At 42.2% G+C, this 23,762-nt stretch overlaps 1 protein-coding gene across 2 annotated transcripts in view; it reads left to right on the top strand.

Annotated features, from left to right (window-relative positions):
* Window positions 1-23,762, top strand: part of TACC2 (transforming acidic coiled-coil containing protein 2) — a 188,207-nt gene that overhangs the window by 130,383 nt on the left and 34,062 nt on the right. Inside the window, exons 7-14 of one of the 2 annotated variants that reach the window (XM_056529727.1) lie at window positions 263-426; window positions 2,303-3,488; window positions 5,923-5,958; window positions 7,348-7,408; window positions 8,916-9,123; window positions 13,248-13,303; window positions 21,765-21,874; window positions 22,036-22,192. In XM_056529727.1, the coding sequence (XP_056385702.1) occupies window positions 263-426; window positions 2,303-3,488; window positions 5,923-5,958; window positions 7,348-7,408; window positions 8,916-9,123; window positions 13,248-13,303; window positions 21,765-21,874; window positions 22,036-22,192 (1,978 nt within the window). The remainder of the gene's footprint in view (window positions 1-262; window positions 427-2,302; window positions 3,489-5,922; window positions 5,959-7,347; window positions 7,409-8,915; window positions 9,124-13,247; window positions 13,304-21,764; window positions 21,875-22,035; window positions 22,193-23,762) is intronic. The other variant, XM_056529728.1, reaches the window with a different exon arrangement.

Genomic DNA, 23,762 nt, shown 5'->3' with positions numbered 1-23,762 from the left:
CTCAATATAGGAAAACTGGATTACGGCATGATCTATAACATTACCTCTAGGCAATCTCTCCAACGTATGTCCATACATAAAACACTATATATGAATTTTGTGGTCTTTTGAGTTAATGCACAGGGTAAAAAAAATCTAGCCTACTTGACCTGCCATATGGACATGACAGGAATCTCCTGAGATTAATTAGTATTAATAGCGAATATGGTCTACAAGTTTGAGCACAATATAACAATGTTCTTTTGTTCTATTGTGTATATAGGAGCTCCGATTCTGAAGAAGCTTTTGAGACCCCAGAATCAACAACCCCAGTAAAGTCTGTACCACCAGTCCCTATTCCTACACTGCCAGAGATTCAAGACCAGCAACCACAGCAACGTGAAGAAGAAGAGACTCCTTACTTTCTACCCAAGCCTCAAGAACAAGGTAAAATTAAATAGGCATCATTGTTTTAACAAACTTTGCATAAACCAATAGTACAAATGTAAGAAACTATATATTATCAGGCTCCTTTTCCCTCCTAAGCTTTCATTCACTTTAAAAAAAAAATTGCTCAATTCAGTCTTGCATTTACAAGAGGGACTAGAAGCTTACTGAGGGATCAAGTTACATCATGCCCATAGAGTGTAAGGAGAGGGGAAGGGTGAGGATAAGGATGGGAAGGGTGAGGATAAGGATGGAAGGGGGAGTGATTATAGAGAGCCAAAATAAAGCTGATACAGAGACTGCAAAGAGACTTCACAGGTTTACTGTATTTGATCTCACTCCAGTGCTTCATTCACAGCTTAGACTGCTATAATCTAGAAATATAGAAACATAGATTATGTCGGCAGATAAGAACCATTTGGCCCATCTAGTCTGCCCAATACCCTGGATACTATGAAAAGGTCCCTGGCCCTATCTTATATGAAGGATAGTCTTATGCCTATCCCATGCATGCTTAAACTCCTTCCCTTTATTTGCAGCGACCACTTTTGCAGGAAGGCTATTCCAGTAAAGTAATACTTCCTGATATCACTGCAGAAACCTTCGACCTTCTAATATAAAACTATGTCCTCTTGTGGTAGTTTTTCTACTCTTAAAGGGGTTATCCAGGAAAAAACTTTTTTTTTTTATAAATCAACCGGCTCCAGAAAGTTAAACCGATTTGTAAATTACTTCTATTAAAAAATCCTTTCAGTACTTATGAGCTGCTGAAGTTGAGTTGTTCTTTTTTTTATGTCTAAGTGCTCTCTGATGACACGTGTCTCGGGAGCTGTCCAGACTAGAAGCAAATTCCCATAGCAAACCTATTCAGCTCTGTGCAGTTCCTGAGACAAGCAGAGATGTCAGCAGAGAGCACTGTTTCCAAACAAACTCAGTAGCTGATAATTACTGGAGCCAGTTGATTTAAAAAAAAAAAAAAAACTTTTTTCCTGGAATAACCCTTTAAATCTTCTCTCTTCCTTTCCTGTGTTGATTCTTTTTATGTATTCAGAAGTTTATACCATATCCCCTCTGTCTCCCCTTTCTTCCAAGCTATACATTATAATAGTGATAAGTGGCGTCTCCAGCATTCATATTTAGGGGGGAACATGGGGGGCCAGTGACAAAAGTGGGGGGGCAATTTTAAAACGTGTGTGTGTATATATATATATATCAGTGTTTCCAAACCTTTTTCGGCTCGGGGCATGGGTGACAGGGATGGACGAGGGGGTGGACAAGGCAGACATGAATGACAGGAGGGTAGACATGAATGACAGGGGGGGGGGAATGGGTGACGGGGGGTGGACATGGGTGACGGGGGGGGGGGGGGGGGTAACAGAGGGGTGGACAGGGTACAGTACCTTAAGCAAGCCGGCACGGGCCCAGCTTGCAGTTCCATGGCATCTTCCCACCATTTCAGTTCCACGGCATCTTCGGCACCATTTTCGGCTTACTGTGCCGCAGGGGGAGAGGGTGACGGAGGGGGACTCAGGGGGAGAGGGACGCTGGGGGACGCTGTGTGTGCAGTATGCACATACGCTTCCCTTCCCCCCCTGCGGTGCCGTGAGTTACAGCCACACAGGCTGGGGCGGGAAATAAAAAAATTATAATTCACGGCAAAATCCCGCAGCATTGGGGGGGGCACGCCCCCCCCCCCCCCCCCTAGCGACGCCACTAGTGATAATTATGATAACTCTCCATTAATGCTCACTTTATATGGTTGTTTAAGTGGGTTTCACTGCTGTGGTGTGCATTTCAGAATCTTCAATATACCATATTATTTCTTTCCCACAGGTTCTAAAATTAAAATAACGAGTTTTGTATCTTCTTTTTTCAGATTTGGTCCCAAATTTGGAAAGCACAGAAGCTCCTGTTGAGACTGCACCAGAGAACTTTACAGATTCTCCTTTTCGCCAGCCGTCTAGATCATTTTCTGTGGTGTTTGATGAAGACAAGCCTATAGCAAGTAGTGGAGCATACAACTTTGATTCAGAGTTACCAGAAGTCATTCCTGCTTCCTCAGAGGCTCCCTCCAAAACTCGTCGAAAATCCACAGACTCAGTTCCTCTCAGCCGCAATACTTTGTCTAGGTCTCTTAGCTTACAAGCTGCAGACTTCCAACTTGAAGAATTGCCTAACTATCAAGGAGGATCTGGCAGTGCTTGCAGTACTTTGCGTAGGACAAAAAAGGCACGGCCAGCATCCCTAAAGAAGAAGTCTGGAAGTACTAAGAAACAAGTCGAAGCTTTCAACACTGATGACTCTAAAGAGACGAGTCAGACATTATCCGGACAGTCACAAGAAATAGAAGTGGATAGAAATCTGCAGGGGCAACTTGCACCATCCCTTCCTCCTCCTCCTTCTGAAACAGATGCTGATTTGCCAGTAGCTGGAAAAGAGGAAAGTTTACCACCCTCAGCTCCAGAGTTGTCCCAGACAGACTCCCAACTAAGTGGAGTTGCAAGTTCTCCTCCTGTTGAGATCTCTCAAACACAAGCAACAGGAAGGGTGTCTCCACCTATACCTACCCACCAAAAACTTGAAGCGGCCCCCAGTGGCCCTGAAATACCAGAAAACCCTGCAGTGATCGGTCAATCAGTGAGGCTGGAGTTCGATTATTCTGAGGAGGCACGTGAGGGTCAGCCTCCCTCAAGAAAAGGCAAGAAACCCACAGGCAAAATGCCACTGCGGAAACCCAAGCCCAAAAAGGCTGTGGAAAAGCCTGACGCTCCTCCTGGAGCTCCTAGTCCTATTCCAAATGATCCTGATGATACTCCCATTCCCAAAGGATCTTATGCCTACAATTTGGATCAGTGGGATGATCCGAATTTTAACCCCTTCTCCTCCAGTGGAAAAATGCAAGACTTGCCTTCATCTACACAAGAACCTCTCCCTGAACCACCTAAACCCATTGTTCAGAGGTCAGAGTCCCCTGCTAAGGCACCGGCTTCTTTTGAAATAAGTGCTGAACAGAATGGGGAAAGCAATAAGCCAGCCAAGAAAAAGAAGACTCCGTTAAAAACGTAAGTGACAAAAAGCTTCTACTGCTAATGGCAATCTACACAACATTTCGGTCTACCCTAGAATTCTATATATATATGGTTACTTGCACTTTTGTGCAGCTGCATTTACAATTACAAGACTGAAGAACTTATATAAGAGATATAAATATATAATATAAGAGATTGAAAATAAAAGAAAACTCATTTCGGAAAGGTAAACTGTTGCCCTGGGTTAAACTTCTATTGTCTGCAGCTATTTCATGCAATGTTAATGGAGTACTAGCAGTAGTATACTCTATAGAGACAACAGCGTAAGATCATTAGAGATACTGTGACCTATATACAGGCAAACGTCCTGCGGTCTTTTATATTATTATAGAAAACTGGGACATCAGTTCAATAGGACTGTGTCTTGTCCATTATAGATAGCTTTTCCAGTTCTTCCAGTTCAGTAGTTACAGAGTGTTTTTTCACTGGTTATGTTATGGAGAGTGAATCGGTCAGAAGATAGAGATATGAAGTATAAATACAGTTTTTTATCCTGTCCTACCGAGGATCACCTGACAGAGAGGTGCTGGGACCCAAGAGGAAGAGTAGATGAACTATTAGGAAAATTAGTCTTTTTTGAAAACTAGTAGATTCTATTTTTCACATACACTATGTCCAAATTAATAGAGCATGGATTAACCCGCCAGAAAAACCCACATACGGAGCACATACAGACTCCAGGCATATATTGTCAAACCTAACATCAATAGTGATAACCACTAAGCCACACTTCTTATGGATTCCAAAGGCTTGGACCACATGATCAACCCTGTTAATCTATTGCGTTCATGGAAACTATGATCTATAACCATGATGGTCCAGCAGTATCACTAGCTACAGATTTTATCATTTGGCAGAGCCCTAGTGAATGATCATGCCAACCATATCTTACCTTGTGGCAACACATATCTGGAACCAAACATCTTTAGTGGTCAATAAAATAAACTACTAAAGAGGACCTATGGGCAATATAAAAATTGAGCTTTCATATGATTTTGTAGCCTCAGGTGTCCTGATTCTAATGGTGATTTTTTTGTTGCTCCTCACTGCCACCTACTGGAGGTATCATCCCCTCAAATCAATGTTACTCAGTATAAAATATATAAGTGTGAGACCGTGGGGGGTCCAACCGCTGGGACCCCCCATGATTTCCTGCCTGGCGCCCCGGCTCACCCCATGAATGCAGAGTGTAGACCACAGCATGAAGCTGTGGCCTACACGCCACTCCATGTATCTCTATAGGAGAGTAAGAGATACAGCTTTTGGGTATGTCCAGCCCACCCATAGATGCATGGAAGGGGAGGCTGAGCTCCTATTTTATTCTCTATCTTCTGGTGTCACCTTTCACTGTAATGCTGTACACATATCTTTTTACAGGAGTCTCCTCCTTATTATCACAGACAGAACAGAATGCCTCAGCTTAGTTTTAGACTCAGTGGTGAGAATGAAAACTTCAGGATTATTTTAAAATATAGATCAGGGGTGGGATGCTCAACATAGGAACCACTTTTGATAGACTTCAGATGTTGGAGGGCTGCAAGACATCCACATACCGTACATAAAAATAAAAAAATACATGTAGCAGCCCTCCGTAGGTAGCAGCATCTCCCTGTAGGTAGTAATGCCCACCTGTAGGTTGTAGCAGCTCCTCTGTAGTAATAGCAGCTACTCTCCTGTAGTAGTAGCAGCCCCCCTTTAGTACTAACAGCCCTCCCTGTAGTAGCATCAGCAGCCCCGATGTAGTAGTAGTATCAGCCTCCCTGTAGTAGTAGCAGCAGTAGCCTCCCTGTAGTAGTAGCAGCAGCCCACCCCCCTCGTAGTAGTAGCAACACCCACCTGTGTAGCTCCCATCAAAGTTACCTAGCTACAAAAGTTACCTAACGTGGCACGTCTGCTACCAGCAGCCCCTGCTGCATTCAAGTGGTGGCAGATGGGGGCTGGAGGTGCGCCACACCTAGCAAACCAGGGTTTCGACATCCCTGATACAGATAGGAAAATAGAAAAAATATCACCAAGAAGTCTTCAAAATATATGGTTAACATAAATTTATAAAAACTTTATTTAAACAATAGGTCATTTTCTAATACACATTCCCTGTAACTCTATACTTTTCAAAAGACACAGACCAGAAGAAAGTTTCTGGTGGCCACAGATGTGTAAATGTACACTGTACACCCCCATACATACTGTACACCCCCATACATGTGTATCTGTCATACAGATATATTTATAATACATGAAATCTTATTGTTTAGATTTGAGGGGAGGTTGTAGTGTTCTGTTAAGAAGTTCCTTCCTGGTGTATGTTATTGTTTGCGTGCACATAACTCTTGTGGCGACACGGAGGACATATTTCAGTACGTACACAGCCTCCTGTCTGTCTGTCTCTTTGTCTCTACGTCTATAGGATGGTTGAAGATGTCGTGTCTGTCTGTTCTCTCTTGTAAGTAATTCTAGCCATTAATATATTCCTCACTTGTTATGTGTCTATGTTCCTGCTTTGCTCAGCATGGAGTTACCATTTCCTTCCATGTCTTGTCTTATCCCTGATGTTTCACCTACCACAAAGCCCTTGCTCTATGTGAAGTCATGCTTGTGACTATGTGGGGTGTGCAGTCTATGTGTAGGGCAGTGCTGTAAAGATGGGCGAAGGGTGGGGGGGGGGGGTAACAAACATGGGGTACATTTCTGTAATGCAAAGAGACAGACGATGGCTTGTTGCCAGTTAATTTTTAGAATTTGGTGTCTTGTTAGTATTGACTAAGAAACATTGTTCCGCTTCTAGTATTTCATAGTTCTATCTGATTCTGGGAAAGCTAAATAAAAACAAATATGGCTGCTGTTTCAGTTCTGACATGAAGATGACACTTTCTGGCTTATTTTTCCTTTGGCCGCACATTTTAACATAAGATCCCTCTTCTATAATGTCCATCCATATGTCCTATGAGAATGGGGCATATATCACCTTATGGATATTATGGCATAATGGAAAAGCTGTCACCAGGAACCGATAAAACTAAGAGATAATTGAAGAAAAATGTGAACAACACCTGGGGTGCTTGCAAATGGCCATATTATGTGGGTGCAAATACTACTCCCATAAAATGACATAGGTCCATGCTGCACCTCAATATGTCTTCCAGTTCTACACAGAGATGCATGGAGGTGTAGATAACTAAACTTGTGGCCTTCTGCAATCCTTCTGTGTTATGGAGGGATCTTCCCTTGGACACATAACCTTTAAAGGGGTACTCCGGTGGAAAACTTTTTTTTTTTTTAAATAAACTGGTGCCAGAAAGTTAAACAGATTTGTAAATTACTTCTATTAAAAATCTTAATCCTTCCAGTACTTATCAGCTGCTATATGCTCCACAGGAAGTTATTTTCTTTTTGAATTTCCTTTCAGTCTGAGCACATGCTCTCTGCTGACACCTCTGTCCATGTCAGGAACTGTCCAGAGTAGGCCAGAGGTGTCAGCAGAGAGCACTGTGGTCAGACAGAAAAGAAATTCAAAAAGAAAAGAACTTCCTGTGGATCATACAGTAGCTGATAGGTACTGGAAGAATTAAGAATTTTTTTTTCAAGTAATTTTCAAATCTGTTTAACTTTCTGGCACCAGTTGATTTAAAAAATGTTTTCCAGTGGAGTACCCCTTTAAGGAGAATATGGTGTCTGGGGAAGACCATGGGTGGACATACAAGTCCATACATTGCTGAAGCTGAAATTACTAGTAATTTATTTAGTGTGGCAGCGGTTAATCTTGTTGAATATTGAAAAAGAAATGTTATTTGTTTCTTGGGTTGATTTTGTTTTCTCACTTTTCATGATTCAGTGACACATTTAGGGTGAAGAAATCACCGAAGCGATCTCCGGTCACTGAAAATGGCTCCGAGGTATGTTTTCATGAATTCAGGTATATTATGATCCTCCTTTATTTTACAAGGTAATACTATACAGGGAAAAGTAAGGAAACACCTACATAAAATAGTGGTTGTGGAAATGTTATATCAGCTATATCATTAAAACCACTGACGTGACCAGATAGGAAGTAAACAGTTGTTGAAGTTGATCTGTTTTAAGCAGGAATTACGGACAAGTCTAAGGGTGCATTCACATCACAATTTTGCAATACGTTTTTGTATCAGTTTTTCCCCCCTCCAAAATGGGAAACGGCAATATTGTGTAATATAAAAACAATATAAGGTTTAAATATCTGTGAAAAAGTAATTCCACAGATGCCCACAGACCCCGCCCCCCCCTGCAGCTGGAGGGTACTACTACTCCCATCATGGAACAAACTTATTTCCATGATGGGAGTAGTAGTTTCCCCGGCTGCGGGAGTCTGTGGGCGGCTGGGGAAACTACAGTAGTGCTGGTGCTACTACTGCCACCATGTTGGGGGTAGTAGTACAGGGGCTAAGGGATTGATTGTATCAGATCTCAATTCTGAGACCCGTTTCCATCATAAGTTATTAACCAGGAGAGCAGGTGGCATGCCGCACCGCTCCCCAGCAATGTATATATAAAACTCTGCACTTCATTATCAAATACCCCACCGGGAGCCCTGAATGGCCGGCATTGAGTGGCCATTCACGGCTCTCAGGGGGGGGGGGGGGGGGGTGTTAAAATTATACAGTGCAGCTCAGGATTTTTCATAGAGCTGGCTGGGGATCGCAGCACAATGCCGCCCGCTTCCCCAGCAGGAGTAGTCCCTCCTACTACTGCTCCCATCATGGAACAGACACTGTCCATGATAGGAGCAGTAGTAGGAGTATACCATAATAGCAGTGGTTTCTTTCTGCAAGATAATGAGTCCTGCTACCAAGCAAATGTTGTTCAGGAACAAGGAATATTAAACTATGTTCACACGGCAGAATTTTTGTGCATAATTCCCCATTGGAATGCCACACAGAGATTCTGCCGCGCTGTGCACACGGTGGAGTTTCTTGCGCCGAAATTCTATTTTCTGTGTCTGCAGAAAGAAAGATCCATTATTTCTGAGACTCCGCACAGAATGTATAGCCTACTATGAGACGGCACCTATCCGTGTAGACATTCCAACATGTGAACATAGCCTAAGAGTTCAAATTGTGGACTTAGCCTTCAAATTCCTCAAACCTCCATCCGAGCCCCCTGTGAAATGTGCTGGGAAAATGTCTGATCCGTGGATTGCCAGCTGTTTGTAGAACCATGGACAGTTCGTAAAAATAGGGTATTTTTATTCAGTGCCTATAAAAACAATTTGGTAGAGTCCAGGCCTTGATGGACCATATCTGTTTTGGCAGCGCAAGGGTTTCCTACACAATATTAGGCGTCTGGTTATAGTGTTATAGCTGTGAATTTGCTACGTTTTTGCAGAAGTAAATATTTGCATATAATATAATGAATACTATTTTTCAGGAACTCACAATACTTTGTAAATCCGACACTCCTCCTGTAATATCTTCAGAAGAACATGCTACTGATGAGGAAAAGCTGGCCTCTTCGGTCAGTAGCCAGAAATGGACTTGCATGGCAGTGGACCTAGAACAAGAGAAGCAGGACTACCCCCAGCCTTCTGACTTGTCCAGCTTTGTCAATGAGAACCAATTCCACAGTTCTTCAGATGGTATGTCCCATACATTTTATTATTCATTCTTAAAGGGGTACTCCTCTGACAACATCTTATCCCTTATCCAAAAGATAGGGGATAAGATGTATAATCGTGGGGGTCCTACCACTGGGGACCCCCTCGATCTCCGGGCTGGCATTGGCAGCATCCGGAACACGGAAGCTTGGAGCTTCCGCGTTTGTGACGTCATGCCATGCCCCCTCTATTCATGTCTATGGGAGGGGGCGTGGTGGCTAGTACATAGTCATCACTCCTCCTCCCATAAACATGAATAGAGGGGGCGTGGCGGCCATGCTCGCCAGTCACTAGACACGGATCGGAGTTCGCTCCGTGCACCAAATGACAGGGGTGCCGCAGCAGAGATCGCGGGGGTCCCCAGCGGCGGGATCCCCACAATTAGACATCTTATCCCCTATCCCTTGGATAGGAGATAAGATGTTTTCAGCAGAGTACCCCTTTAATGTTGCCCCTTTTACTTATCTATTACCAAGGGGTATTACTATGTGGACATTTATAGCATATCCACAGCATATTCCATAAATGTCTAATACAGTGTTTCCCAACCTGGCTGCCTCCAGCTGTTGCAAAACTACAACTCCTAGCATGCCCGGACAGCCGAAGGCTGTCCGGGCATGCTTGGAGTTGTAGTTTTGCAACAGCTGGAGGCAGCCAGGTTGGGAAACACTGGTCTAATAGAAGCAGGTCCCAGAAGATTTATCTTAAGATCAATGTTGGGTATCTTTTAGACATTTATAGGATATGCTTTGAAGGGTAAATCCGGTAGAAAACCTTTATTTATTTAAATTTTGTTTTTAAATCAACTGGTGCCAGAAAGTTAAACAGATTTGTAAATTACTTCTATTAAAGAATCTTAATCCTTCCAGTACTTATGAACTGCTGAATACTACACCGAAAATTATATTCTTTTTGAAACACAGAGCTGTCTGCTGACATCACGAGCACAGTGCTCTCTGCTGACATCTCTGTCCATTTTAAGAACTGTCCAGAGCAGCATATGTTTGCTATGGGGATTTTCTCCTACTCAGGACAGTTCCTAAAATGGACAGAGATGTCAGCAGAGAGCACTGTGCCCATGATGTCAGCAAACAGCTCTGTGTTTCAAACGGAAAAGAATTTCCACTGTAGTATTCAGCAGCTAATAAGTACTGGAAGGATTAAGATTTTTAATAGAAGTAATTTACAAATCTGTTTAACTTTCTGGCACCAGTTGGTTTAAAAAAAATAAATAAATAAAGTTTTTCACCCTGTAATGGCTCACTAATAGATTTGTTTGTCCTTGGAAATGCCATTCAGTAATATGTATTATTGATCAGCTTTAAGGCAATGACCCTCATATCCTGTACACTGAATGCAGAGCTGTCATTTTGAATTACATGTTGGTCTTATTCTGCAATATGTACTACATTTCCCATCTATTTCATGCAGGAGAAGTTATATAGTAAGTTTGACTACAAGAAGCATTGGAATCGCTGAAAGCTATATAATGCCACAAAATATTGCACTGGGGATCCTTTCAGCTCCTTATTGAAAAGGGATAGTTTACTTTAAACCACCAACAGTATCAACATTGGATAGTATCAGTGGCAGATTAGACTGTAGACCCAAGGCTGTTCTCCAAACCAGGACTCTACCTTCCCTTTCACTACCCTGCCACACCTTGTTTATAGTCAATACCCCTTTTATGTGCTAGACACCAGACCAGACGCCTTATTTCAGACCAAGCTCAAATACTCACCCTCCTTATTTCTGGGATTTTTAAAGGGGTTATCCCGGAAAAAACTTTTTTTTTATATATCAACTGGCTCCAGAAAATTAAACAGATTTGTAAATGACTTCTTGTTCTTTTCTGTCTAAGTGCTCTCTGAGGACACATGTCTCGGGAAACGCCCAGTTTAGAAGAGGTTTGCTATGGGGATTTGCTTCTAAACTGGGCGTTTCCTGAGACAGGTGTCATCAGAGAACACTTAGACAGAAAAGAACAACCTTAACTTCAGAGGCTCATAAGTGCTGAAAGGATTAAGATTTTTTAATAGAAGTAATTTACAAATCTGTTTAACTTTCTGGAGCCAGTTGATATATAAAAAAAAAGTTTTTTTTCCTGGATAACCCCTTTAAGTCTAAGCACCACTGAGTCCTGAAGCCATCATTATGGGCTATTGTCTTGATAATGGATAGATAATGGCTAATGTAAAAAGAAAAAATACTATACTGAGATAGGGTAGTTTGTAGGAACATCCCTGAGGTCTAAAGAAGAAAAGGGATTGATATTTGCAACTCTAGTGATCTGAGGCAGTGAAGGGGTTAGTGTCAGTATAGAAAATACTAAAAAAAGAGAAAACCAGCGCACACCATATGATGATATTAGCACATTCAGAAACGTCCATAACAATCAGAAAGCACGGAAACCAATCCAGCCCGCATACCTGGTGTGAACAGACTCAAAGAAAAAGTGCAAAAAAATGCAAAAAATTCCAGCTCCCATGAAAAAGAAAAATGTGGGGATAAAAGTCCAAAATGTATTAATATATGATTAAAATATAAACAAAAAACAAAGGGTGAAAGCTAGGTAAAAAATGCTGTTTCTACCTTGCTTTTACCCTTTGGTGTTTTGCTAATATTTTAATCATGTATTAATCAATTTTTCATGCAATTTTTCTTAGTGTCAGTATCCCTGATGGTCTGTAACAGAGAAGAAGTTTTTGCAAAAACCTCTGATCTCATATTCAAGTTCCTTAGGGAGGACTAAAAGTGTAATTAAACAAAAAGGAAAGAAAAAAATAATAATGCCACTATAATTTTTTTTTTCGAAGAAAAAAGAATTTTGAAATAAAAAATTGGCCCAGGCCTTTGCACCAAAATGTGCCTACAAATGTGCAAGAATTCAGGCACCCAGTAACTACAGCACATCTACTAAGGCCCCTTTCACACTACAAAATTACTCCGTTTTAAAGATCCGTACGAAGTTCCGTCTGAAAATCAGCTGTAAAACGGCAGTTACAAAATCCTATACATAACAAACGTTAGAAAATCCCATTATAGTCTATGGGATTTTTCTAATAGCCGTTTTAACCTGTTATAGCCCGTTATCAATAACGGCCGTTATTTTGTGACGGAAGATAGTAACGGGAGAAATAGTGCATGAAAATAGGCTATTAGAAAAATCCCATAGAATATAATGGGATTTTCTAACATTTGTTATGTATAGGATTTTGTAACAGCCGTTTTACAGCTGATTTTCAGACGGAACTTTGTACGGATCTTTAAAACTGAGTCATTTTGTAGTGTGAAAGAAGCCTAAGCAAAGTTCACTAAAAAGCATAGAAACTGTACCTTATATGTCAATGGTTTGTGGCATGGGTTTTCCCGTGTGGATGTGGCTTAGTTTATATTTTGGCTCTCTCTTTTGGTCTACAGTAAGCAAAAAATAAATTCTCTTAAACTTACAATAGAAAGTGCAAAAATAAAATAAACTGTCTACAGATTCTCCAGATTTATCATCCTGTCCGAACCATTTTGATAAAGCATTGGTGCATTTAGGTTTACATTGTCTAAAACAGTATTAGTAAATTACCCCCATAGTGTGTATATGTCCAAACCTTTATAAAATAGGGTCTTGTTAACACAAGCGGATTTACTTTCAAACTCGCAGCCTGTTTCCGTTGCGTGTGTAAAAGGGGGTGGGCACGCTGCAAATTTTCCCACAGACCCCATTGACTTAAATCCACCACAGACCCCATTGACTTAAACGGGACCTGCTGCTGAAAATTGGTCACGGAGAGTCCGTCTCCTTTCAAACTCGCATCAGAAACACCCTGTGAGTTTGAAAGTAAATCCGCTTGTGTGAACAAGTCCTAATATTGTTTATGCTCCACGGTGAACACCATAAATGAAAAATAATGCATGAATTGCTGGTTCTTTATTGCTTTGCTTCCCATAAAACATGGATTAAAAAGTGATCAAAGTTGTTATGGTATCAGTAAAAACTAAACTCAACCTGCAAAAAACAAGCCCCCACACATCTCTTTAGACATATATAAAAAGAATGTTCTATGGGTTACAGCTGATGTTAAAATATATTCTTCCTTTCATATCATTTTCAGATATAGATTATGGAAGTTCATACAGTATAGAATACATGGAGAAGACCGGCTCCCCGGTAAGCCCTGATCAGATGGTACATTAGATATTTAGATAGACATTAGATAACCACTGTCCGTGTCAAGTATTGAAGATTCATAGCCCCATTTCCTAAATATTAAAAGGGGTTACCCAGGAATAGAAAAACTGTCTAAAAAGGGGCAAAAAAGGAGCAAGCAGGGTTTTTTGTGCCTTTTTTTGCGCCTTTTGGTTTCCACATTTCTGCTGATTTTGAGTTGCAATCCACTGATTTTGGTAATACACATGATATGGAAGGGTTTTATCAACTGCGCCTTTTTGTGAAAAGATGCAAAAAAGGCGCAAAGCCACTGAAAAGTCTCTAAAACTACACCAGCCCAGGCTTGGTGTAGCTTTTTGGTGTATGTGAAGAGAGAAATTTCAGAAAATGTGACCTGCACAAAATGTATTAAATGCTCTTTGTGTCAGGATCCGGACTGGTATGCAGAGAGGACACTGGAGGTGGATCCTCTGTGTCAGTGAGGTGATGGCGTGGGTCGTACCAGGGGAACGGAATCTAAGGGGTTACTGGTTTTCATCAGAGCCTGCCGCAAAGCGGGATGGACTTGCAGCGGCAGGTAACCCCCAGGTCGTTCCACCCGATAGCGACTCAACCCCAGCTGACAGCTGAGACAGGCGCGGTACACAGGGACAAGGCAAGAGCAAGGTCGGACGTAGCAGAAGGTCAGGGCAGGCAGCAATGGGTCATAGTCAGGGGCAATGGCTAGGGTCTGGATACACAGGCTTGGGATACACAAAACGCTTTCTCAGGGCACTAGGGCAACAAGATCCGGCGAGGACAGGAAGGGGAAGTGGGTGTAAATAGGAAATGGAGGTGATTGCACTTGATTGGGCCAGGCACCAATTAGTGGTGCACTGGCCCTTTAAATTTCAGAGAGCCGGCGCGCGCGCGCCCTAGAGAGCGGGGCCACGGGCGCCGGGATGGGACGGGAGGGGGACGGGGCAGGTGAGCAGAACGGGATGCGATCCGCGGGCAGGCACGTCCTGCCGCGCGGATCGCATCCCTGCCGGGGGACTCAGAGCAGCGCTCCCGGTCAGCGAGTCTGACCGGGGCGCTGCTAACAGGAGATGAACGCCGCGAGCGCTCCGGGGAGGAGCAGGGACCCGGAGCGCTCGGCGTAACACTTTGACCATTTAATACATTTCGTGTTCCTACACATTATCAGCACACAAAGAAAAAGGTGTAAAAAAATGCTTCACTTACACTACAATGATAAATGTTGCCATTGTGTGTGGTATTACAACTTGGCTCCATTCACTTTAATAAAATACAAAAGAAAAAAAGCGCTCCCTCGTGTGACACCTTAAGCATAAGAATTAAAAATAGGTGAGCCAAGGGTTAAAATGGTTGTGCAAATTCCAGCACAACACGTATATGCACTTGGTCATTTAAGGCTGCTGCACATTCCTCCTCACGCTCCCAAGCGCGAATAATAGATTCCAAAACCATTTCAAACTCTACAGAGGATAATGGGCGCAGCCAGTAAGGTAATCCATTGGTGATGATAAAAACGTATTTATTGAAACATGCTACGCGTTACGAAACTGGACTGGCTTCTTCTTCAGGCATCACAAAAATGCTTAATGCTCAGAATAAATGCCCACAATTCCAGTCACATGACAGGAAATGACATCAACCATACACACATTTTCCAAAATATATATACCGTATTTATCGGCGTATAACACGCACTTTTTAGGCTAAAATTTTTAGCCTAAAGTCTGTGTGCGTGTTATACGCCGATACCCCCCCAGGAAAGGCAGGGGGAGAGAGGCCGTCGCTGCCCGCTTCTCTCCCCCTGCCTTTCCTGGGGTCTAGAGCGCTGCTGTCGGCCCTTTTCACCCCCTGGTTATCGGCTCCGCTGCCCGTTCTGTCCCCCTGACTATCGGTGCCGGCGCCGATAGCCAGGGAGAGAGAAGCGGCGCCGACAGCCAGGGGGAGAGAAGGGGCAGCGGCACCCATTGCCGGCGCCGCTGCCCCGTTGCCTCCCCGGTGGCATAATTACCTGAGTCCGGTCCGCGCTGCTGCAGGCCTCCGTCGTGCGTCCCCGGCGTCATTGCTATGCGCTGAACGGCGCGGCGCATGACGTCAGAGCGCCGCGCCGTGCATAGCAACGACGCTGGGGACGCACGACGGAGGCCTGGAGCAGCGCGGACCGGACTCAGGTAATTATGCCACCAGGGATGGGGGGAGGCAACGGGGCAGCGGCGCCGGCAATGGGTGCCGCTGCCCCTTCTCTCCCCCTGGCTGTCGGCGCCACTTCTCTCTCCCCCTGGCTATCGGCGCCGGCACCGATAGTCAGGGGGACAGAACGGGCAGCGGCGCCGATAACCAGGGGTTAAAAAGGGCCGACAGCAGCGCTCTAGACCCCAGGAAAGGCAGGGGGAGAGAAGCGGGCAGCGACGGCCTCTCTCCCCCTGCCTTTCCTGGGGGTATATCGGGGTATACACGCGCACACACGCACCCTCATTTTTTCATGGATATTTGGGTAAAAAACTTTTTTTACCCAAATATCCGTGGTAAAATGAGGGTGCGTGTTATAGGCCAGTGCGTGGTATACCCCGATAAATACGTTAAAAATATATAAAAAAAAAAATATGAGAAAAGGAACATCAAAAAACATTATAAAACATTGAAAATGTGCTAATAGTATTAGATCAAACAGTAGTCCGTTCTATAGCCTCATTAAGCCCTTCTGAGGCCAATTAAGATCCAGTAAGATTCCCTGTTGATTGGGGCTTGAAAAGGGTGGTTAATATAACCATTGAAACTATACCGCCTGATATTAACAACCGTTTTCAAGCCCTAATAAACAGGGAATCTTACTGGATCTTTATGTGTAACACATTGGCCTCGGAAGGGCTTAATGAGGTTATAGAACGGACTACTGTTTGATCTAATACTATTAGCATATTTCCAATGTTTTATAATGTTTTTTAATGTTCCTTTTTCTCATATTCTTTTTTTTATATATTTATTATACATATATATATATATATATATATATATATATATATTTGGAAAATGTGTGTATGGTTGATGTTATTTCCTGTCATGTGATTGGAATTGTGGGTATTTTTTCTGAGCATTAAAGTGTAGCTCCCACCAAGTTATATATAATCTAATATGTCCCTACCTATTAGTAATCTAACCCTAACCCAATACCTGGCTTTAAAAAATTTTTTAATCGCTTTAATAGAGCAGATTTAGTGCTTCTAAATCTGCTCTATAAAGCAGGGCAGGAAGCAGTGCTTCCCAACAGGCGCGACGTCACTGACGCCTTGCTGGGCGCTTGCTTCCGCCCTCAGATCGTCTATGCAGTGCTCCTGTCGGGAGCGCGCATAGATGATCTGCCAATAGCACTGCAGGCAGCTCCGGGGTCTCCTCCTCCCTGTTTACCTGTGCATGTGCTATCCAGGGAGGAGGAGCAGAGGAGCATCGCCGGCCTGCCGTGCACGATATTACAGCCGAGACCCGGCTAATATAAGACCTCAGATCAGACTTACTCATCCGGAGGATCAGCGCAGCAATGAGTGCGCGCGCTGCCTCCGGACAGGGTAACGGGGGCGGGCGGGGCCGTGCGCGAGGCCAGTGGAGCTGGCTAATGCGCGCAGCCCCAGCTATCAGCGTGCTCGCTCTTGCCTGTTTGATTGACAGACGGGAGCAAGCAAAGCAGTGCCTGAATTTCGACTCGTTGCCAGGCTGAAATGAGTCGAAATTCAGTGGTGACGTCACTGCTGAATGCATTCGGCCACTAGGAGGGCGACCCCTAGTGGCCGAATTTTAAAAGTGATTTTAAACTTGTTTAAAATCACTTTTTTAAATTAAAATATATTAGAGATATGTTGTAGTACTTAAGTAATACAACATATCAATTTTTTTACTTCATGACAGTGCCCATTTAAGCATTATTGTCATGCCTGAAGAAGAAACTGGTCCGGTTTCATAACGCGTAGCATGTTTCAATAAATACGTTTTTATCATCACCCCTGGATTACCTTACTGGCAGTGCCTATTATCCTCCGTGGAGTTTGGAGTGCTTTTGTAAACCATTCACTTTAATGGAACTGAGCTGCAATACCACACACAACCTGAGAGCAATAGTGGCACTGTTTTTTTTTTTTTTTTTAGCTCAAGTCAATGGGGGAATGTATCATTTGGCTATACCAATTTTGTGGAATGCAAAGGTTGCAAAAGGAGCATAGCAGAAGGGGTGTGGTACCTCACACTCAACCAGACATTTTTTTTTTTATTACAGCAAAAATCTCCACCAATTCGTTTCAGTGTGTGGAGCATGAACAGTAAGACATGTTTGCACCTCTTAAAACATTTGGGGCAACCTAATCAAACACATGTTTTTAATGAAGACGGATATATGTATCAAAAGTAGTGAAAAATTCTCTCCAATATATTTGAAAGCCACGACTGCAGATGTTTTTAACATTTTGCCTTCCCCTGAATTCAATAGGGAGAATCCGCAATAAATCTCCAGTGTATCCGCAACATAAATTGTCATGCGGTAGATTACAGATCCTCACGGCAGGTCCATTTCTGCATGCATGCATTAGATGTATTAACAAGCACATACATATACTCATGAGTCCTCAAGGTCTGAATTACAAGATAAAATAAGGAACATTTATTAAATCAGAAAAGAACACAGTATTTACTGTAATGAACCACTAGGCTGCTACTAAACATTGGCTGCAGGGCCCTTGCAGAAGAGATGGTAATTATAGCCAACACCCCTATGTAAAATGCAGTAATAAAATGTCTGTAATTGTTGTCACAGCTGTACACATTAAAAATAAAGGTAAAAAATGGTGCACAATTCATAACACAGAATATTAAAAGTCCATGAAATGCACCAACCAAGTCTGCATGTATGTGCCAGTGATGGATCACGGAAGCACTACCAGCAATCCCAAAGAATCTTATATATATATATATATATATATATATATATATATATATATATATATATTTATATATATATATTTATATATATATATATATATATATATACACACACACACAATGATCCCTCAACTTACAATGGCCTCAACATACAATAGTTTCAACATACAATGGTCTTTTCTGGACCATTGTAAGTTGAAACCAGACTCAACATACAATGTTACGGACAGTCCAGATCTGTGAATCGTGTCAATGGCCGGAAGAACTGATCAATCAGAATGGGCAATTTACTGGTAAAACCCCTGTATTACTGAAGCAAATGCACTGACTGATGTCTGGTAGCGCCCCCTACAATACAGGGAGGTACAACATGTTCTGTACACTTTACCTGTACCAGGGTTACCTGCTCCTTTGGACACCAGGTGAGGGCGACTCCATGTTACTTTAGTAGGACATTGCGTGTACTGTACAGGACCCCGAAGATGCTCCTGTCCTCTACATAGACCAGTTTTTCCCAAGCAGGGAGCCCCCAGCTCTTGCAAAACTACAACTCCCAGCATGCCCGGAGTTGTAGTTTTGCAACAGCTGGAGGCTCCCTGCTTGGGAAACACTGACATAGACCGTGATTTACAGCTCCCAGCAGATCTTTCTTACTTTTATATGTAAGGATTTGCTTTATCTGTATTAGTTATCTACTTATTTTATCTTTAATCCTCACTTTTTCCTATTTTTGGATAACATTTTGGTGCCTTTAGAACCAATTACCAGGTTTCCATAGAGTTCTGGTCTCAACATACGATGGTTTCAACATAGAATGGTCGTCCTGGAACCAATTAATATTGTAACTTTAGTGACCACTGTATATATATATATATATATAAAAATATATATATACATGCATGATATGTATGTTATAAATATGTATAACAGCTGCCTTTGTAGATAAAATGCTCTTTATAGTAAAAGGTACAGCTGTAAAGGGAAATAAATCTGTGGTTGGTACATTTTATGTTTTTTTTAAGTGTTTGGTGGCCTGTATGCAATATATATTTATTCTATAGAGTGAAGTTACATCTAAACTAAACTATATCTTTAACATTTTATGCACTATGCTGATACTGATAATGCTGTAGGTTTCTCACAACAGAAAGTCCAGGTCAAAAATCCACAGTGTATAAACCATCTGTTGACAAACCCTATTTACTGTAGTGTTTAATAGTGGGGCTATTATCTGCTCTCGTCTTCTTGCCATCAACCATAGCCCTTTCCCACCCTATGACATATATTTACATCATTGGCGGAAATACGTTAATGTTATGTACGTCATCTAGCGTTAGCAGTCTGTGAATCAAGCACAGGAGCTGCACTCGCTTCATAGACAGGGAGAAATGGTCACTGCTGATCATGCCCATACCAGGCATTACCTCTTTAGATCCCGTAATCAAAGTTAAATGTAGGTCTAAAAGTCAAAATTACTGGTGCTAGTGAGTTTGTGTAATCATGGGGCCCTGATCAGCTGAGATGACAGCCTGATGGCCCCTACAGGCAGCCGTAACCTCATGTGGAGCGCCGATAACACTGATCTATGCTTTGCTATGACATAGAATTGAACAGTGTATGCAATACAAAGACTGCATGTAATAGTTCCCTATGGGGATCTAAAAGTCCCATCAAATAAAATTTTATAAAAACTACAGATCATGGCAAAAAAAAAAAGAGCCCCCATACAGCCCTATATATATAGAAAAATAAAAGTATTATAGGTTCAAAAGAGCACTCTTTTAAAGGGGTACTTCGTCCTTAGACATCTTATCCCCTATACAAAGGATAGGGGATAAGATGTCTGATTGCGGGGTCCAGCTGCTGGGGATCCCCGCGATCTCTCCTGCAGTACCCCTGTTCACCAGCTGCACGGAGCGAAGAACACTACGTGGCTGATGAATGGCGATACAAGAGCCGGATGCTCATGACATCACGCTCCACCCCCTCAATGCAAGCCTATGGGAGGAGGCGTGGTGGTCGCCCCTCCCCCTCCCATAAGCTTTCATTGAGGGGGCGGGAAGTGATGTCACTAGGGGCGGGGTCGTGACGTCACCAATACTCTGGCCCCTGTATCACCTGTCATCAGCCACTGAGCATTCTTCGCTCTGTGCAGCTGGTGAATGGGAGTTCTGCAGAAGAGAAGGCAGGAGTCCCCAGTGGCAGGACCCCCACGATCAGACATCTTATCCCCTATGGGGCAGAGTACCCCTATTAAGCATACTCATTTTATAACAAAAAGTTATAATTTTTTTTAAACGTAATCAAATAAAACTTTATAAATTTGGTATCGGATTGATGACATGTTATTTCTACAAAGAAGTGTGCTGAGTAGAAACAGAACCCCTTTAAAGTTAAATAATAGTGTTTTTTTTTTTTTTTTTTTGACCGATTAATAATTTTTTTGGGCCACGCTGTAGATTTTGTGGTAAAATAAAGGATAGCCTTTTAAAAATACAATTGGATGTGCATAAAAGAAGCCCTCATATAGCACTGTAGGGGAAAATATATAAGTCTTTAAAGGGGTTGTCCATGATTAGAAAAAATGCTGTGTCTTTCTTGCCAAAACATCAACAATCCTTTCCAGAGATTGTGTGCAGTACTGTACCCCAGTCCCATGTACTTCAACGGAGCTGAGCTGCAATACAGGAGACAACCTTTAGACAGGAGTGGTGCTGTTTTGCAAGTAAGAAGCATCATTTTCTAATTCTTGACAACCCCTTTAAAGGGGTACTCTAGTGGAAGAAAAATGTTTTCAAATCAACTGGTGGCAGAAAGTTAAACAGATTTGTAAATTACTTCTATATAAAAATCTTAATCCTTCCAGTACTTATCAGCTGCTGTATGCTCCAGAGTATGTTGTGTAGTTCTTTCTAATTTGACCACAGAGCTCTCTGCTGACACCTCTGTCTGTGTCAGGAACTGTCCAGAGCAGGAGAGGTTTCCTCTGGGGACTTGCTCCTGCTCTGGACAGTTCCTGACATGGACAGAGGTGGCAGCAGAGAGCACTGTGGTCAGACTGGAAAGAACTACACAACTTTCTCTGTAGTATACAGCAGCTGATAAGTACTAGGAATCTTTAACTTTCTGGCACCAGTTGATTTGAAAACAGTTGTTTTCCACTTTTTTTTTTCTCCCAAAACAAGGCTACATCATTAAAGGGATACAAAGTAGTATCTAACCCACTGACCACTCTCATTGTATAAGAATGGAGCTTGAACAACATGCCCTCGAACCGCATAAAAACAGGAAGTTACAAACCTGCTGGTCTACTCCGTAAACCTGTCATCTCACATTATAAACAATATCTTCTGAAGTTCCTATATATTGTTGACTTTACTGTAGGTTGGCTAGTATATAATTAAACAGAACAGTCAACCCGATTGAGCGGTTTTGAAGCAGGATTACATAGTGGGTGTGGAAAGCAGTCTGGATTTTATGGAGTTTGCCTCCGTCTCACCTTGCTATTATAATATCTCCATAGATCCGCGACATGCCCCAGACGCAGTCTATGTATCTTATGTTTGAGGCACCGCAGGATTGCCAAGGCAAAACACCAGCCAAGTTTTTAGACTCTTGCTCTCCAGGAACCGAGTAAGTATTGCAACAGTGCTGAAGGGTGGACAGCAGGTTCTGATATTTGTCTTGCAAATAAGAGTCCAAATGCTCCGCTATGGTGGATGGGTTTAGCTAACAGCGCTATCAGTCACGCCATTGTACTGTTCATTTACATATGGTCTATGGTTTCTTGTTAGCTCCACGTTTGATGAAATGGATCCTAACCTGCGGTCAGTGCAGTTACCCATCTCAAGATCTCCACCTATTAAGCAAGACAATGCACGACAACCTGTGGATAGGTCAAGGCAGAGAGAAGATGAGCCAGAGGTGCTTGGGAGTGGCAAAATGGAACTGGTAAGAACACAATATATAAAAGGGAAGGATTAGGGACATTAGTATTTTGTGTAATATCCTTGAGGTTCCTCCTACACGTGTAACTGCAAGGACAATTATTTATCCTTTGTATCAGGGTGTTGTGGTATGAACCAGGAGGGGGCTGTTTGTACTCTTAACATGGCATCTGATATACCATATAGCTATAGTGGATAGTCTTTATTTTTCTTTTAATCTACTTGGTGAAATAAGGTTATTAACTCCCTGGCTTCTTAATTTCTTCTTCCTGAAAATATATCCATTAAGTCTTGCAGAGAGCAGAAAGTCCAATGCGTTTCATGAACACTTGACTAGCCTTTGATGTGTAAATAATATGTATTCTCTAGGGCTTCTGGTTACTTAGTTAACACAGTAAGGTTAAAGAGTGTGTTCAATAATTGTTTTTGGCTTTGTAGTCAGCTTACAGGCAGCTAATAGAAAACATGTTTCCTCATGAGAACAAAAGAAAAGAAATGATATTAGCAACTCTCATCTGACAGATTATTCCTTACTCTGGAACTATAGACAGAAGGTTGCCAATGGGTCTCTCTTCTTTTGTAGACCTACAAGATGCAGAAAAATGCAATACATTCCCTACAATAGGGCAAAAAACAGCCCATGAATGATTATTATTAATATGTGCAGTATAGACGACAGATATCCAATTACTTACTGTACCGTTATTCCTGTAACCAGATGTTACAACCCCTTTTTTTTTACTTTATGGCAAGTACACAAATTACAGTTATGACACAAAACAATGTTTGTTGAATAGTTGAAGATCCTGGATACATGAAATGTACCTCCAAGTGCTGACAGACTATACCAAGCTTTTGGATAATTGAAGGAAAACATGGCCCCAACAAGGCCATAATGGTTGTCAATTGAAACAGACAGTTTTTTTTTTTTTTTTTAAAGATAGAAAGTGAACAGGGAGTGGGCAAAAAATGTTGGTTGTTTCCAGTCTGCTGTAAGTAAAAGTTGTTGCAAGTAGAAACCAAATGGGAAGGTTATAAAAGGGTTAGACAACATATGGGTAGACCAAGGAAGATGTCAAAGCATCAGAAAAATAGAACATTCTCAACAAAGCAAATGAAAAACAAATGATTTGTGACAACATTGAAAGTTGAATGAAGTGTGGAATATGAGATGAAAGTGATAATGATGATAGAGGAAATGTGAAAAGACACAGCAGCCGGAACAACCACTTCACAACCATGCACCAGAGACACAAGAGTAAGGGCACGCAGAGCTACACGGACAACAGGTGGAGAGGTGAAATCATTCTATGTGATGCTCAGTCGTTATAGCAGTAAAGCAAACACAGCAAAGTCCTCAGAGAGGTAACTGAGAGGTACTCACCGGAGGTACGAAAACACTGTCTTTTATTTAACGGTTAGCAAAACATCACAGAGCTTAGGTATGCTTGGGCATGCAACCGGGACGCCAGAGACAAGGGTGAGGTTACAGCTGTTTCAGTGACCAAGAAGATTATATTGAAACTTATATGACACTTGAAAAGACCATCACATTATGATATTGAGCTGCATGC

This window comes from Hyla sarda, chromosome 7, assembly GCF_029499605.1.
Source record: "Hyla sarda isolate aHylSar1 chromosome 7, aHylSar1.hap1, whole genome shotgun sequence".
NCBI classification, from domain to species: domain Eukaryota; kingdom Metazoa; phylum Chordata; class Amphibia; order Anura; family Hylidae; genus Hyla; species Hyla sarda.
The sequence above is the reverse complement of the archived record's forward strand: the minus strand, read 5'-3'. Positions and strand labels throughout refer to the sequence as shown.